General features: G+C 41.3%; 1 protein-coding gene across 4 annotated transcripts in view; it reads right to left on the bottom strand.

Moving 5' to 3' along the window:
* TEX264 (testis expressed 264, ER-phagy receptor) overlaps positions 1-15,147 on the bottom strand; it is a 158,939-nt gene that overhangs the window by 143,366 nt on the left and 426 nt on the right. For 2 of the 4 annotated variants that reach the window (XM_077924774.1, XM_077924777.1), the window contains exons 2-3: positions 10,421-10,497; positions 7,646-7,934 (exon numbers count right to left, since the gene is read on the bottom strand). In XM_077924774.1, the coding sequence (XP_077780900.1) occupies positions 7,646-7,903 (258 nt within the window). In that variant the 5' untranslated portion in view covers positions 7,904-7,934; positions 10,421-10,497. Of the gene's footprint in view, positions 1-7,645; positions 7,935-10,420; positions 10,498-12,569; positions 12,749-15,107; positions 15,127-15,147 lie in introns of those variants that run through there. The other 2 variants (XM_077924776.1, XM_077924775.1) reach the window with 2 other exon arrangements.

The raw sequence follows: 15,147 nt of genomic DNA, 5'->3' as shown, positions 1-15,147 counted from the left end.
CCCGACTTCACTCTGGCATTATCTACTCCCTTACAACATCGTTCCTCTTCTTCCTCCTTGTCCCATTAAACTTTAATTAGTTTAATGCTATGCCAATGTCCAGTGCGCTTCCACCGCCACAATGTCCCATTACAGCAGAGCATTTCGCGCAGCAGTTTAAGAAGGGCCGGAGTGTCAGTATCCCTTCAATAAAGGAATCTTGGAGCAAGCGGTTTGGAACTCAAATAAAAGGTTTATTTACACAAAAACAAAAAACCCTGGTGACAAACCACACATATCAGCAAACACGCCCAAAAGAAAGGAAGGAAGGGAACAAACACACGAGTGAGCTGACTATTTATACAAACTCACATTCCTGGAAGCTTAACGACTTTCAGCTGCTCAGTGACTAGAGCGTCTTGATTAGAGCCTTTTAACCCTTTAATACCAACACCCCCTCTCGCTCGTAACACTGAGCTATACCAACCTTAATTCAAATTTAAACCTGAACAGAAACATTTATGAGATTGCGGACTCAAAGCTTTTGTAAAACCATCTGCGAGATTTTCTTTGCTTGGACAATACTTTAGTTCAATTAAACCTTGTTTTACACTTTGGCATACATTTTGATAACGGATATCCAAGTGTTTTGTGTGTGTCTTGAATTGACCTGATTTAGCTAGTTTAATACAAGGTTGATTGTCTTCCCACACTCTGATAGGTAGGGAACATTCTCCAAACAATTCTTGTACCAGTTGCTTATAAAATTCCAGTTCTCTACATACATCTGATAATGCATTGAACTCAGATTCAATTGAACTTAAAGCTATAAGTGATTGTTTTCTTGATCTCCAACCAATTAGTGCATTTCCAAATTTTATCGCCATTCCTGACACTGATTTTCTATCTGGTCCAGCATCTGCCCGACTGCTGTCGGCCCAACATTCAAGTTGTGTGCTGCCCTCTGCTGATAGTTTTAAGCGAAACCTTTTGGTAGTTTGGAGATACCTTAAAACTCTTTTTACTCCTTGCCAAGCATGCATTGATGGTTTTTCAGCTTGTCTACACAGCATGTTGACAGCATATGTTATATCGGGCCGAGTCCACTGTGCAATGTGGAGTAGACTGCCTATCGCTGACTGGTAAACCCCTGGATTACAGAACTCTGCCTGTTGTTCAGTTTGAGCATCCTTTGTGTAACTTAACTCCATTGGGGTTTTAACACCAGCACAGTTGTCCATTTTAAACCTTTCCAGCAACTGCTGGATCTTAGCTTCTTGGCTGAGCCAATAGTTACCATCTTCATCTTGCTGAATTTTAACTCCTAGATAAACAGATACATTGCCTAGTGATTTTATCTGAAACCTTTCTCCAAGCTTTGTGGCAAATTGTTGTGCAAGTTTATCGTCCTTTCCACTGTATAATAAATCATCAACAAATATCAAGACTGCTTCTTGTTCACATCCCGAGCCTTTTAGATAAAGACACGCATCTGCTGCGCTCTTTCTGAACCCCATGCTCTCTAGAGCATCGTTTAAGCAGGAATTCCAATTACGGGCGGACTGTTTCAACCCATAAATGGATTTGTGTAGGCGCCAGACCTGGTTTGGCTTGTCTCCTTCAAAACCTGGTGGTGGTGTCATATAGACTTCCTCCTGTAAGTCTGCATTTAAGTAAGCCACATTGACATCAAAATGAAACAGCTTATTTCCCTTCTTAGCTGAAGAGGCTAAAAGCATTCTTAATGACTCCGATCTTGAGGTAGGGGCATAGATTTGAGAATAGTGAACACCTTTGCGCTGCGAAAACCCTTTTGCAACTAGTCGGGCTTTATATTGCAACTCCTCAGTAGTTGTGGGCTTTAAACGATATACCCATCGACAACCTACAGCTTGTTGCCCTTTCGGAAGCTCTGTACTTGTAAACACACCGAGAGACTTCATTGAAGCCATCTCCTTTTCCATTGCTTCCTGCCACTTTACGGCTTCTGAGCTCGGAAGCTGTTGTACTTCCATATAGCTATCTGGCTCACACTGTGCCATATTTACGTATACACTTGTCACCTTAAACCGCTCTGGCGGCTTGCCCTTTGTGACACGTTTTGACCTGCGCAATTGCTCCTCTTGTGCCCCCTCTGACCGTTGGCTGTCAGAATCTGTCTCAGACTTTATGTCTGGACGTGCCTCTAGTGATAAAGACCTCCGTTTATTTACCTCCCTTGGGCTTGGTGTTGCAGGCGACCTGCTTCGCTTTTGCTGTCTGTTAGGCCTACTGACTGGCGATGTTGGAACACTCCCAGATTCTGGCTTTTCTACCTTAGGAGAAGAACCTTGTGCCTGGTCAGAATCTGCATCTGAACCATGTGCACCGTCCCCTTTTGGCTCACCACCCTCTGGACTTTCATTCTCAGCATAAATGCCTAAATCATCTCTCAAAATTTCAGGGTTAGCGTGTAAGTGAGTCCATCCGGATTGCTCACAAAATTCAGCGCTCCTACTGAGGACCACTCTTGTAGTATCCCCATCTGGGTTCACGAACCTCCAAGATTTGGCATGTGGTTCGTACCCGCAAAAGATGAGTTTCCTAGCCCTTGGACTTCCCTTTTTCCTTAACGCTTTTGGGATAAGTACATAGGCTTGAGATCCAAACACCCGAAAGTAATTAACTTTGGGCTTCTTCCCATATAAAGCAAAATATGGTGTAGTATCAATTACTGAATTATATACTCGGTTCAGAATATGAGTAGCCGCCTGCCAGGCTTCCGCCCAGTAACTTTGAGGGAGTTTAGCATCAAACAACATGGAGTTTGCCAACTCTTGCAGAACCCTGTTTTTACGTTCGGCCACACCTCCTTCTTGGGGGGAATAAGGTGTAGACAGACGATGCTTAATTCCCTTTTTCTTAAAGAAATTCTGCAACACAGACCCGGTAAATTCTGACCCTCTGTCTGTCTGAAAAGCAAGTACTCTAGTACCGAATTCAAGTTCTACTGCATGAACCCAATTTTTAACTGTTTCTGCAGTATCTGCTTTTGTTTTGAGAGGAAAAAACCATGTGACTTTGGTTTTGTCATCCGAGAGACACAGTGCATACCTTGAACCTCCCATGCTAGCAACAGGCATTGGGCCACATAGGTCCATATGCACAAGTTGGAATACTTTGTCAGATTTTCTATTTGAACTGGGATAGCTGCATCTATGAACCTTCGCACTTTTGCATGCAGTACAATCCAAATACTTAGTACATTTGTTCAATTTGCACCCTTCTGATAATTCAGGTTGCCTTTTAACATACTGAAAATTAATATGTCCCAAACGGCGGTGCCATAAATGAACACAAGAATTATGGGTAGGCGAGTTCACACAACCAGCATGAACCTGTTCAACTTCATCTGGACTTGTCTCAAAATAATATAACCCATTTCTGCTTTCCACCTGCAAAAGAGATACGTTATTCTTTGAAATAGTGCAAACCCCATTTTCAAACACAGTTTTAAACCCATTTCTATCAAGTTCTGACACAGACAAAATACACCCCTTCATTCCCTTTAGCACGTAGGCATCAATTTCTGTTTGCAAACAATTCAAGAACACTGTGCCTACGGTCTTTAAGGAACGTTTAGTTGAATCTGCCATTGTCACAACTTTAGGGGTTTGCAAATGTCTGCAATTCTGCAAACGGACACTAGATGGCGCCACCAGGTGGTGAGATGCACCACTGTCGATTAACCAGCGTAGTTTGCTGCCTTGGCCACGCCCTTGCATCAACGCCATTGCTGAAGCCATGTGCTGTGTGCTGTGGGAGTAGCCACGACCTCCTCCTCTTCTTCGACGTCCCCTGGAACTCCTTGTCTGGTAACTAGGGGTAATGGCCTTGGTGCTGTCTTGACCAGGTTCACGTGTACAATTCCTGATTAAATGGGAAGAGGAACCACAGCGAAAACAGTGTCTAGCTGCAAAAGCATTTACTGTGTTCTCAAACTCAGCATCCCCACTCTTAGGCACAGCATAACTCCCCTTTGAAGACAAACCTCTCTCTCTTTGCCTTTTATCCTGTTCATCTGCAAGTCGAGAAGAAATGTATTCAAGCGTTAATTCGGTTGAAGGCATAGCTTCCAAAGTTAAAGCTAGAGTCTCATAGCTTTTATCAAGAGAAGACAACAATATGTATGACTGCTGCTCCATAGAGAAAGGAATGCCCAGCTGTCTTAGTTGATTAAAGGCAGACACCATTTTGGCAATATGTTCTTTCACACACGCTCCAGGTTGGAGACGTAAATCAAACAAACATCTTGTAGCATGGATCTTGGCCCCCGCAGTGTTTCTGGAATTTAGCCGCTGCAGAACCGTCCAGACCTCATGCGTGTTCTTTAACTCAGAAACATAAGGCATTTGCTCTGGTCCCACTGCCAAAACTAGTAGACCTTGGGCTTTCCTGTCGCGTTTCTGTGAAGCTGCCGCTGCTGCTTTGTCTTCTGCAGACGCGTCTGCAGCTGCCTGTAAAGGCGGTGCTTCAGTACAACTCCACAACTCTTTTGCTTGCAACCAAACCCTTACTCTAGCCTTCCAATCTTGCCAATTTTTCCCATTGAATCGCGTAAATGGGACAGTAAAACTTTCCTGGGACTCTGCCATCCTCCCCGGGGCTTAGGAACGATACTCACACACCTGTAGACCGTCTCCCAGCTGCTGAGATGGCTCCTCAAGGAATAAGACGTCTTCCAGCGAGTACAAACTGCGCAGTGCCTGTTTAAAACTTTTTCTAGGCACGTTGCAGGACTCAAGCTGCTTTGAAGGCTTTTGTTGTCGGCAACCGCTTCTGTCTTCGCTCCAGTCCTTTCATAAATCACTCTGAACTGCACTCCTTATCTCCTTCTTGACGTACAAACATCCATAACCTGTCCCATTAAACTTTAATTAGTTTAATGCTATGCCAATGTCCAGTGCGCTTCCACCGCCACAATGTCCCATTACAGCAGAGCATTTCGCGCAGCAGTTTAAGAAGGGCCGGAGTGTCAGTATCCCTTCAATAAAGGAATCTTGGAGCAAGCGGTTTGGAACTCAAATAAAAGGTTTATTTACACAAAAACAAAAAACCCTGGTGACAAACCACACATATCAGCAAACACGCCCAAAAGAAAGGAAGGAAGGGAACAAACACACGAGTGAGCTGACTATTTATACAAACTCACATTCCTGGAAGCTTAACGACTTTCAGCTGCTCAGTGACTAGAGCGTCTTGATTAGAGCCTTTTAACCCTTTAATACCAACACTCCTTGGTTTTAACTACTATAAGGTACCCTCTTTTGCATTGCTCTGTGATGAAGGGCAGCTTAAAAATTATTTTTAATCTGCAAGTACCAGAAAAGGGGTAAGAAAAGCCAGAAGTAGACATTTCAGCATCTGAAATTACTTCAGATGGAATGACCTCTTGCTCACAATGGAATAACCAAAACTGGTTCAGCTAATAATTACTATTACCTGGAAAATGTGCTACACTGACAACTCCTCTATTTGCTCAGCCCTGTGTCCTTAGATCAATGCACTAGCAGAAAAACTCAACTGATAGCTTCTCTGGCATACGTGCTTCTTCAAAGCTGTTGATCAGAAAATTACACAGGCTGTGCTAGTATAACAGGAAGTGCTTATGCCACAAACAAGTGCACAACCCTATTTTTCTGGCAACGTTGTGGTTGGTTTGGAAGTTTTTTTTTTTGTTTTGTTTTTTAATCAGGCTGTCAAAAGCCCAACTACAACAGATTGTTTGAACAGATGAATCCAGGTTTAGATACATTTTTTCCTCTGTAAAGACAATATGCAAAATAAAGAGTGCTCTTTAGGGGTGTATGCAAAGGTCTGTGTATCCCCAATGGGGTATTTGATTTCCCCCCGCCATAGCAGCCACATACACTGCATTGCAAATGGCTGTTGAAACTCAGTCAAGTTGCAAAAGTCTTCTAAAGAAAATTCAAGGCCCTCCTTGACACAATAGCTGTGCAATTTTCTGGATTGTGGCCAACATCGAAAGTCTGAAAAGAGAAGCTGAACACAGACCCCCTACAAGAAAAAACAAACCCTCTTATATAAAGGTCTGGATGGTGACATGCAAGCTCTGTATTTTACTAAAACTGCCTGTAATATGTTCTTTTATGACAGCACCACTTCTCAGCACCTAGAGAACTAGGGAAATGAAAGAAATACAGTAGCATTCAGCCACCCATGGGAATACCCACTCCAAGATAATGAGCCAATAAACCAAATATCTACTGTCTATGGTAATATTAGCATTTAAACACAGTGGAATATATAGATATGTATATGGTAGTTCGCCTCTCTGATACTTGAGCAGACCATCTCTCCTTAGCTGCTTTCAAAAGATTCTGCACTGTTGGAGATGCAAAACAAAAGAAGGTAATTTTATACACATGTGGTGGACATGTGAAGAAACGAAAAAATTTTGGAACCAGATATATGACGAACTAAAAAAAATATTCAGATACACGTTCCCCAAAAAACCAGAGGCCTTTCTACTAGGGATGGTCGGAAAAGAAATACGGGAAAAAGATAAAACTTTATTTCAATATGCAACAGCAGCGGCCAGAATGTTAATCGCCCAAAATTGGAAAAATATAAACCCACCAACGGTGAGGGACTGGCAATTAAAACTATATGGCTTCATTGAATTGGCAAAGATGACACAAAAAATCAGAAATCAAAAAAATGCAAAGTTAAATGAAGAATGGAATAAATTCACGACTTATATTGAAGGCAATATTAGGAACCTACCAACTATAGCAGGTTTATTATAAAACTTCCGATGCAAAAACAAAAAATTCATACCAGCTGTAAAGGAACAGGTTTATGAGTGGAAATCCGGAACAAGTAGGGAAGGAAGTAGATGTTGTATGTTAATAATTTTGTTTTTTTGTCTGCTTCGGTATTTTCTTTTTCTGCTGTTTCTCTTTTTGTCTTTTTCTATTTTTCTTTTTAGTGCCTCTTAAAAGTCAATTCACTATGGTACTGTATGAATTGTACTTTTTGTCTTTTTTCTTTAAATGTATTTGCTTATTTATTTTTTCTTATCCTTTTGTTGGTGTATGATAAAAGAAACTTAATAAAAAGAATTAAAAAAAAAAAAGATTCTGCACCCTTTTCCAAGTATTTTCACTTTACACCTTCTTGCAAGAGGCTTTGTACTTTTAACACAACAGGCAGAAATTCAACAGGTGCAATATTTCCTACCCACCAAAAAATAAAGAAGCATAAATATATTCAGATAAACACAATCTTCAACTACAAAACATATTGGTTCAAAAGCATAACCCCCAAGTACAAAAATATAAATGATTCACTATACACAGTAATGAATAAAAATACAAAGCATCACATCTGTTTGCAGGATCATGCCTGGTATGTAGGTTACAGCATATACAGTATGATCATAAAGCTAAATCACTGCAAGTTTACCTTAAGGCTACCCAACTCATCCATTTCATGAGTGTGCACATTATTATTCTTAAGTAAATTCCTATTCCTCATAGTGCACATTCCCAAAGTCGAAGATCTACTTCAGATCTAACATATCAGAAAATAGATTTTCCTGGTCCTCAAGTAATGATTGTGTTAACAGTGATGCAAACAAGAAGCAGCTCTCCCTGAGACTTACCGTGTGAGGGTTGTCATAGTAGAGAGCAATGGAGCACAGCCTTGGAGAGATGCTGCAGCTCTCCGTAAACAGCCTTCCAGAGTCACCATAAGGCCCCACCTGGAATTTATATGCCACAGTGATGCTGCTGAAGGGGGGCAAACCAGCACTCACAATCACTTCTGTGAAGAGCCCCGAATAAACAGCAAAGCCAAAGAGCGTCAACAGCAGAAGCGCAACCAGTGCAGCAAACAATCCAATGAGCAGCCAGTCTGCCATGACTCCAGGTGCCTCAAACTGCAGGAATCAACTAAGGACAAGAGAGGAGGACAAAAATTAGGTAATCATAATGCAGATGGATACTTCCTAGAGTAACAGATAAGTTTAGGGAAAGTTTTCCCAAAGAAAATATGACTCAGATCCACACTGCAGACCTTTGCATTTGCAAGGCAGTGTTGTAATGGAATTGTTCATGTTTACAGGTCACTGCTGTACTGAAATTATCTGCCACTGTTGCTCAAGGGACACCCTGCATAGAATAACATGTTGTAAGTCACTTGTCTACAATGAAAGCCTTTACTTCATGCAGCTGGGAAGCTCAATAAGGAGGATCTAAGTGATGTTTGAAATGCATATGTGCACCAATCCAGATGCCATAGGTCAGGCTTCCTCAACCTCAGCCCTCCAGATGTTTTTGGCCTACAACTCCCATGATCCCTAGCTAGCAGGACCAGTGGTCAGGGATGCTGGGAACTGTAGTCTCAAAACATCTGGAGGGCCGAAGTTGAGGAAGCCTGGCATAGGTGCACCAATCCAGATGGCCATGCACAGACAGTGGGTGTCAGATACATACACAATGTTTCTCTGACCCACAGAGTATTTCAAAAATACATTTTTGGTCCCTTTCACTGAATCCCAGCTTTTATGTCAGAACTGCCTTGGCCTTATCCAACATCACTGTTCATTCTTGGTCAGTCTGCAATTGGCTTTAGCCTCAGCAGTCCCTAAAGGGGACCCACCAACCCCAGGCAAACTGCACACTGGGAACTCCTCATAGAATGTAAATCCCATAATGGAACTGGAATGGCCATGAGTTAAGAGAATTGTGTGTGCATGGGATGATGGTAAAGGCAGAGGAAGACAGCTATCAGGGGCTTTCGGCACCTCCTTCACAATATTCCACATATTCCCTTGCATCTCTAAACCTCCACCTTCCACTGTGTTTCACTTTCAGTCAACCCTCTTTTTGCTCGTCTCCCTGTACTTTTATGCCTAATTTGCCCTTTATCCATACAAGAAATTAGCACAGATAGCAGCATTTTCATTTGGTGCTCTGCAGGTGCTCACCAAGTAAGAGTATCCAAAAATATAAGAAATAATGTGACCATCATTAATATGATCCTTAGTCAATGGGAATAAAATGGAAGACAAAACTTTCTTCCTACATATCCTCTGTAAGGTGCGGGAGGAAGGTAGAGGAAAGGGTGCCAAAAGTGGTTCAGCAACACTGAAGCCACTCTCACCAGAATAGAAATTGTATTGCACTGCTGGTTCATATGGCATGAACAGCTGCAGTAAAATGCAGTTACTGAAAAAAGGCAGCATAAAATCAATCTGAGGATTCCCAGAAAAAAGGTCAGAAGTAGTGATTATCAAGTGGGGGTGTTGTGTGCCTTGCAAGGAGTGGGAGTAACATGGATTGACCCAAGTTGTTGTTTTTTCAAAACGGACTTTATGAAACCAGTTTGATTTTTGAATTTAGATGTGGTCCTTTAAAATTGAGCCTACTTAGAAACAACTTAATTATACCTAAGCAACTGTTCATTCTGTCTGGCAATTAATAAAAACCACATCTTAGTGTAAACTGCAATGTGATTAGGCTACTATCCACCCTAGTGAGATCAGCAGAGAGCAAGGACAACTGGAAAAGAAATCTGATTTGCCCTTGAAAAATGTCACAGTTAATTTTATACTAGCATTTATAATATCTTACTGGAAAAATATGTGCTGCTCGAATCTCTTCCCTTGGACTCAAATTCAAGCAGCTTGAGATACTTTCTTGCAGCTCCTGCAATGAACTTATTTGCTTCCTCATGAACTTAGCATTTGCATTTCTAAAAAAGATCATTTCCAGTCTCCATCATTTTTGTGGAAAGACTATTAGACAGTATAGTTACCGTACTTATACCACAAAGCCTGTGATACAAAAACTATGATTATGTAAAATGTTGAAGACTTTGAACTGATGCAGACCCAGAGTGTATTCCATATTTGCTTTAGACTATCTAATTGTTACTGGAACACAGCAGGCATCTGTTTGGTGATCCTGTCATTGTCTTTTAAACCAGTGGGTAATGGACCCTTGCTATGATGCATCTCAGTATACTACTCTTTTTCTCTTTAAATTGCCTTTGTCCTTTCCTCTTCTCACTTAAAAGTTCCCATACTTGATAGCCTTAACATTTATTCAAAATGCTCCATGCACCAACATTATTAGTATTAATTGCATCCTTGTAGTTCACCAGATTTCCAGAATGGTTACCATTGCTCAGTATAACTGCCTACTCCTATTTAAGTGCATTTAACAAGAAGTGAATTTGACCAGCTGATTCTTAAGCTCAAAATCCATTTCTGTATCTTATTGAACCACAAAGCAGGACATTTGTGATAAAAACATTATCTATTTCTTGTTTAAGACACAGAAATAAAGCTGACACTTGTCAATCTCTTTTCAGGAACCATATAATTGGAATCAAAGCCCAAAATTTCCTCAAGCGAGATGCACTTTGTACAAACCTGAAAATCAGCAGTATAGGCAGCCTAGCAATAGCTCATTGTCTCTCCCAGGGATCTTTGATCCAGGATTTGTGCCTCTGAAAAAGAAGAAATAAAGTCTTATTGAAGTGACCTATTTTCCCTAAATTGAAGTTCAGTAGGAGAGCACCATGGCCAGAAAACCTGCACTGCTTCCCCAATATGCACAAGGGGCACTGTGTCCAGAGTGGTTCCTAAACCTGTGGATCCTTTGCAATGCTAACATGGAGAAGTGGAAAACAATTTTCAGGAGGCAAATTGGTGGATAGGCATTTAACTGTTTCACTGCCCACCAATTATCTCCCGCAAGTGTCTTGTCATTGTTAAACCTCTTTCCCAACAAAGCTCCAAAACCCAAAGTAATTCCAACTTGAAGAAAAGTTATATTAAATCCATGAATATTTCCATTGCGAGCACCATAAGATTTCATGATTTTCATTTAAACTCCCCCCCCCCCCGGTGAAACTGTACATGGAGCCATGTACTCAAGTCCAAGGAATAAGATCCGTACCAAGGCAGGCAGGCTTTGGAGTATTAGCATGAACCAGGGATGAGTAAGATGCAACTCAAAATGCCCATCTGTGTTCAGGCCTCTATCTTCAGTGAACTGCTTTTATAAGAGTGAATATCTGAATACACCTGCCAACACTTATCCTGTTGAAACTAAATAGCACAATGTGGACAGACAGAAACAACATTTAGTTATACAGTCAAGCACAGCCATAGCTACGGGGGGGGGGGGGGATGCTAGCCATTATTATTTTTTGCCCCAATTGAAGCCTCCAGAGGAGCGCCACTGAGGCTCCCAGCCTCTGTATGTGTGTGTACGCAAATGCGCTTCGGGGGTGCCAAACTGGGTATTTGACACAGGTGAAATAAAGTCAAGTTTCACGCCTGCAGCCAAGTTATAGACAAGGTTCCAGATCAAGCAAGTGATAAGCACAGAAAAGACCATTTCCACACACACACCTCCTCAGATACAGCAGAGTAAGGAGCATGCAAAGAAAGAAATGGGAAAACAAGGGGAAATCTGCCCTGCCTCTCCTTCCTCCTCCTAAGCAAACAAACAAAAAAACCCCACATATGAGGCCCCACATTAGAACAAGAGTCCTCTGGATCAGACCAAACGCTTATCTAGTCTAGCATCCCGTTCCCTACAACGACCAACCAGATGCCTCTGGAAAGATCAAGATCTGAACATTAAAATGTAACAATAAAAAGGTAGCACAACTATAAACATAAGCTGTGATTTTTTCCCCTGGGTCTACCCATTTCATAGTGCAATTACAATACCTGCAAGTGACACCGTCAAAGTAAGACTGCAATCTTACATGATATATACACTCAGGGGCTTCACTTCTCCACAAATATGCACAGAACTAATATGTATGTAAAACAATCTCATTTTCTTGTCTCTATCCAGTGGTTTCGGTAATTCAGAAACTTTGAATTCTGACAAGAAGTGAATGTGAAAATACTTAGTAACACTGAGGTTTTTGTTTTAACTTCTACATCAGTTTTTTAAAAGTTGTGGCTTTTTTTACACTGTGTATTTCCTGCAAAAAGAAAATGAGCACACACTAAATTCTCTAGCATTCATAGCACAACTTTCTTTCAATAATTCCAGGAGGCTTACTTACATAGGGATCCCACAAGCAGCCCCCACTTCTAGGCACCACCCAACCTTAGATCTGCTTAGCTTCACCAGGATTGCTCCATCAGACCCTTACATTTTAATTTCTATGATGTAAGCCACTGTGGGTTGTCTTTGACAAGAATGGCAGGATACCATTTTAAATAAGCAAGTAAATAAGTTTAGTTTAAAGACACCATACCAGTAATTTGAGTTGCAGTTTAATTCCAATCTGATCCTGTTCTGTACAATTGTCACTGTTTAACTAGGAATAGGTTCTGCATTCCCTTTTAATGGTGATAACAGCAGCCAGTTCATCTCAGTTTAAACCCACATAAATGGATTTTAACCCTTCATGCTTTTATTTCTAATTCAGGGTGAAAAACCTAAGACACTGATAATATATTCCCTAGAAAAACCTGAGACACTGATAATATATTCCCTAGATACAACACATTCTACACAAACAAGAGAGAGAGAGAGAGAGAGAGAACTTACTCTAGAGAACTGATATAATCAAGGCTCCTGAATTCAGTGTTGTATGAAAAGCAGAAAATATCACCAAGTATTTAAGTTCAGTTGCTATTGTTAGCTACTGGAAAATAAATCTGCTACACAATTACATTCATCCCTCTTCTCATAGAGCTGTTTGGTTTCTCCCAGCTGATCCTGTTTATTTCAGCTGTATTCTACTTCCTGGTTCATGTGTACCAGCTTGATGAGATCACAGTGCTCGTGCACGCTCATAAAGCCAGCATGCACTTTTACAACAATTCCTTAAAGAACTAGGAATGGTTTAAGCAAAACCTTTGGAACAGGATTTATTTAGAAGCAAGTATGTCTATGTGTCATCTTTGTGATATGGAGCAGCGTGATCAAGAGCCCAAATATTTTTACCAGAGTCTTGCATGGAAAACTCAAACTCCACCTAGATGAACCATAATCCTCCATTTGTGACATCCATAGTGCTAATTGCCAAGACAGAAACAGATTGCTACAACTGCAAATAAAGACTAAACAACCACAGTCAAATGAACCTTTGGGACTAGTCCACAATGTAATCAAAACAGCAGTACTGGTTATAAGCCAGGTTATTAGCACTTGTCCACCCGGTTTTCCTAGCCAGCATAAACAGGAATTTTCCATTCAAATGTGATCTGTGAAAGCCAATGCACCTCCCAAGGCCCTAAACTACTGGATAAGAGGGGAGCTGGAACAGCATTTAAATCATGTTACATCAGCTAAAGATTTCCAGCCTCTTCCCAAGTATCAATCCCCCTCAACTGCCCAATCAGTGAGGATGGGAGTACATTTCCGAGCACAATTCAAAGTGTTGGTGTTGACCTTTAAAGCTCTAAACGGCCTTGGCACAGTATACCTGAAAGAGTGTCTCCCATCGTTCTGCCCGGACACTGAGATCCAGCGCCAAGGGCCTTCTGGCGGTTCCCTCACTGTGAGGTTACAGGGAACCAGGCAGAGGGCCTGCTCAGTAGTGGCACCCGCCCTGTAGAATGCCCTCCCATCAGATGTCAAAGAGATAAACAACTATATGACATTTAGAAAACACCTGAAGGCAGCCCTGTTTAGGAAAGTTTTTAATGACTGATGTTTTAATGTATTTTTAATCTTTGTTGGAAGCCGCCCAGAGTGGCTGGGGAAACCCAGCCAGATGGGCAGGCTATAAATAAATAATAAATAAATAAATAAATAAATAAATAAATAAATAAATAAATAAATAAATAAATAAAATCAAATCAATGGAGGCTCCCATCCTTGTCTTATAGCCAGGTGAAACACTCAGACTGTAAACAAAAACTTTGAGCCCACATCCTTCCAAATAAAAGGTCCAGAATATGATGCAAGAAGCTGAAAAACATATTTAGTTTAAAAATGCTGAGAGAAGAAAAATCAGTTGTATTAATGATGGAGAGCAAATCTTGATTAAATTCAGAGGGATTTACTTCCAAGTAAACATGCTTAAGATTAGGACACATGGCTGCAATCCTATGCATACTTCCAAGTATGCAAACAAATAAAATATGAATTAATTAATGAAAATGCTAGGGTGGCAGTGAGGCAAGGATGTTAATTTCCTCACACGCCCCAAGATTTGCTAGGTTTGCCATCTCTCTTTCAGTTTGGGGGGGGGGGTTCTTGTGCCTTAGCTATGCAACAAGCAAAAATTTAGCACCAAAAGCTGTACCTGGGATGCAGAGGCACTGAAGGTTACCACTTAAACTGTATTGAAATTGTACTTGTTACAGTTACTTTGCATTATTCTCCTATGCTTTTAACCATCAAGGAATTGAGTTTCAAACCAGTTATTGGGAGAAGAAAAAATGGGGAAATCTGAGAGCCTCATTTGCATGCTGTTTATTTCTTCCCTAGATTCCACTTTAAACAGAAATTAAAGGACTGTTTGGGCTGGTGCTTTTTGTTTGCTAAAGAAAACCCTCAATCTACAGTATGATCCACTCCCTTGAGAGCCACTTAGAACAAGGCATATTACTAACATTTACTGGACCAGATGAACGCATGCGAAGCCTCCACTGGTCCATAGCAGTTAGAAAAGGTGTGCTTCCCAAGATCTCTTATTATTGGGATCCAAACTATTTCTGTTTCCATTGCAATCCACCATACCCAGCTAGCACCACATCCACATGGAGTGTTGGTTACTTCTACTACATATGTATTCTAGCCGGTTTCGCATCTCCCCAACCCCCACCTTTCCAGATTACTTTTCCCGTTCAGAAACAGAAGCTGGCATGTGTTAGTTAGTTTGTTTGTGTGTGTAGCAGGTGTTAGTCATAGGGTTCGATAGGGAGCCCACTCTCTCCTCCACTGGAATCCACGCAAGACAATCTCCTCCACTAAGACACACGCTGTTTTAATGTCCTCCTATCTTCCATGGTGTCACTTTCCCCGCTTTCCACATCCATCTTCCTCATCATCCACTGACTGGCAGGCTTCCCAAAAAAACCTTCTGTGCCAAGGATCAGCCCCTTCCACTCCTCCTTCAAAGGTTTCCCCTCTCACCGCCCCCGGCTCTTCCTCAAGATCTTCCAAGGGGCGTCAG

The sequence above is a fragment of the Podarcis muralis genome, chromosome 2 (assembly GCF_964188315.1).
Source record: "Podarcis muralis chromosome 2, rPodMur119.hap1.1, whole genome shotgun sequence".
In the NCBI taxonomy this organism is placed as follows: Eukaryota; Metazoa; Chordata; class Lepidosauria; order Squamata; family Lacertidae; genus Podarcis; species Podarcis muralis.
The sequence above is the reverse complement of the archived record's forward strand: the minus strand, read 5'-3'. Positions and strand labels throughout refer to the sequence as shown.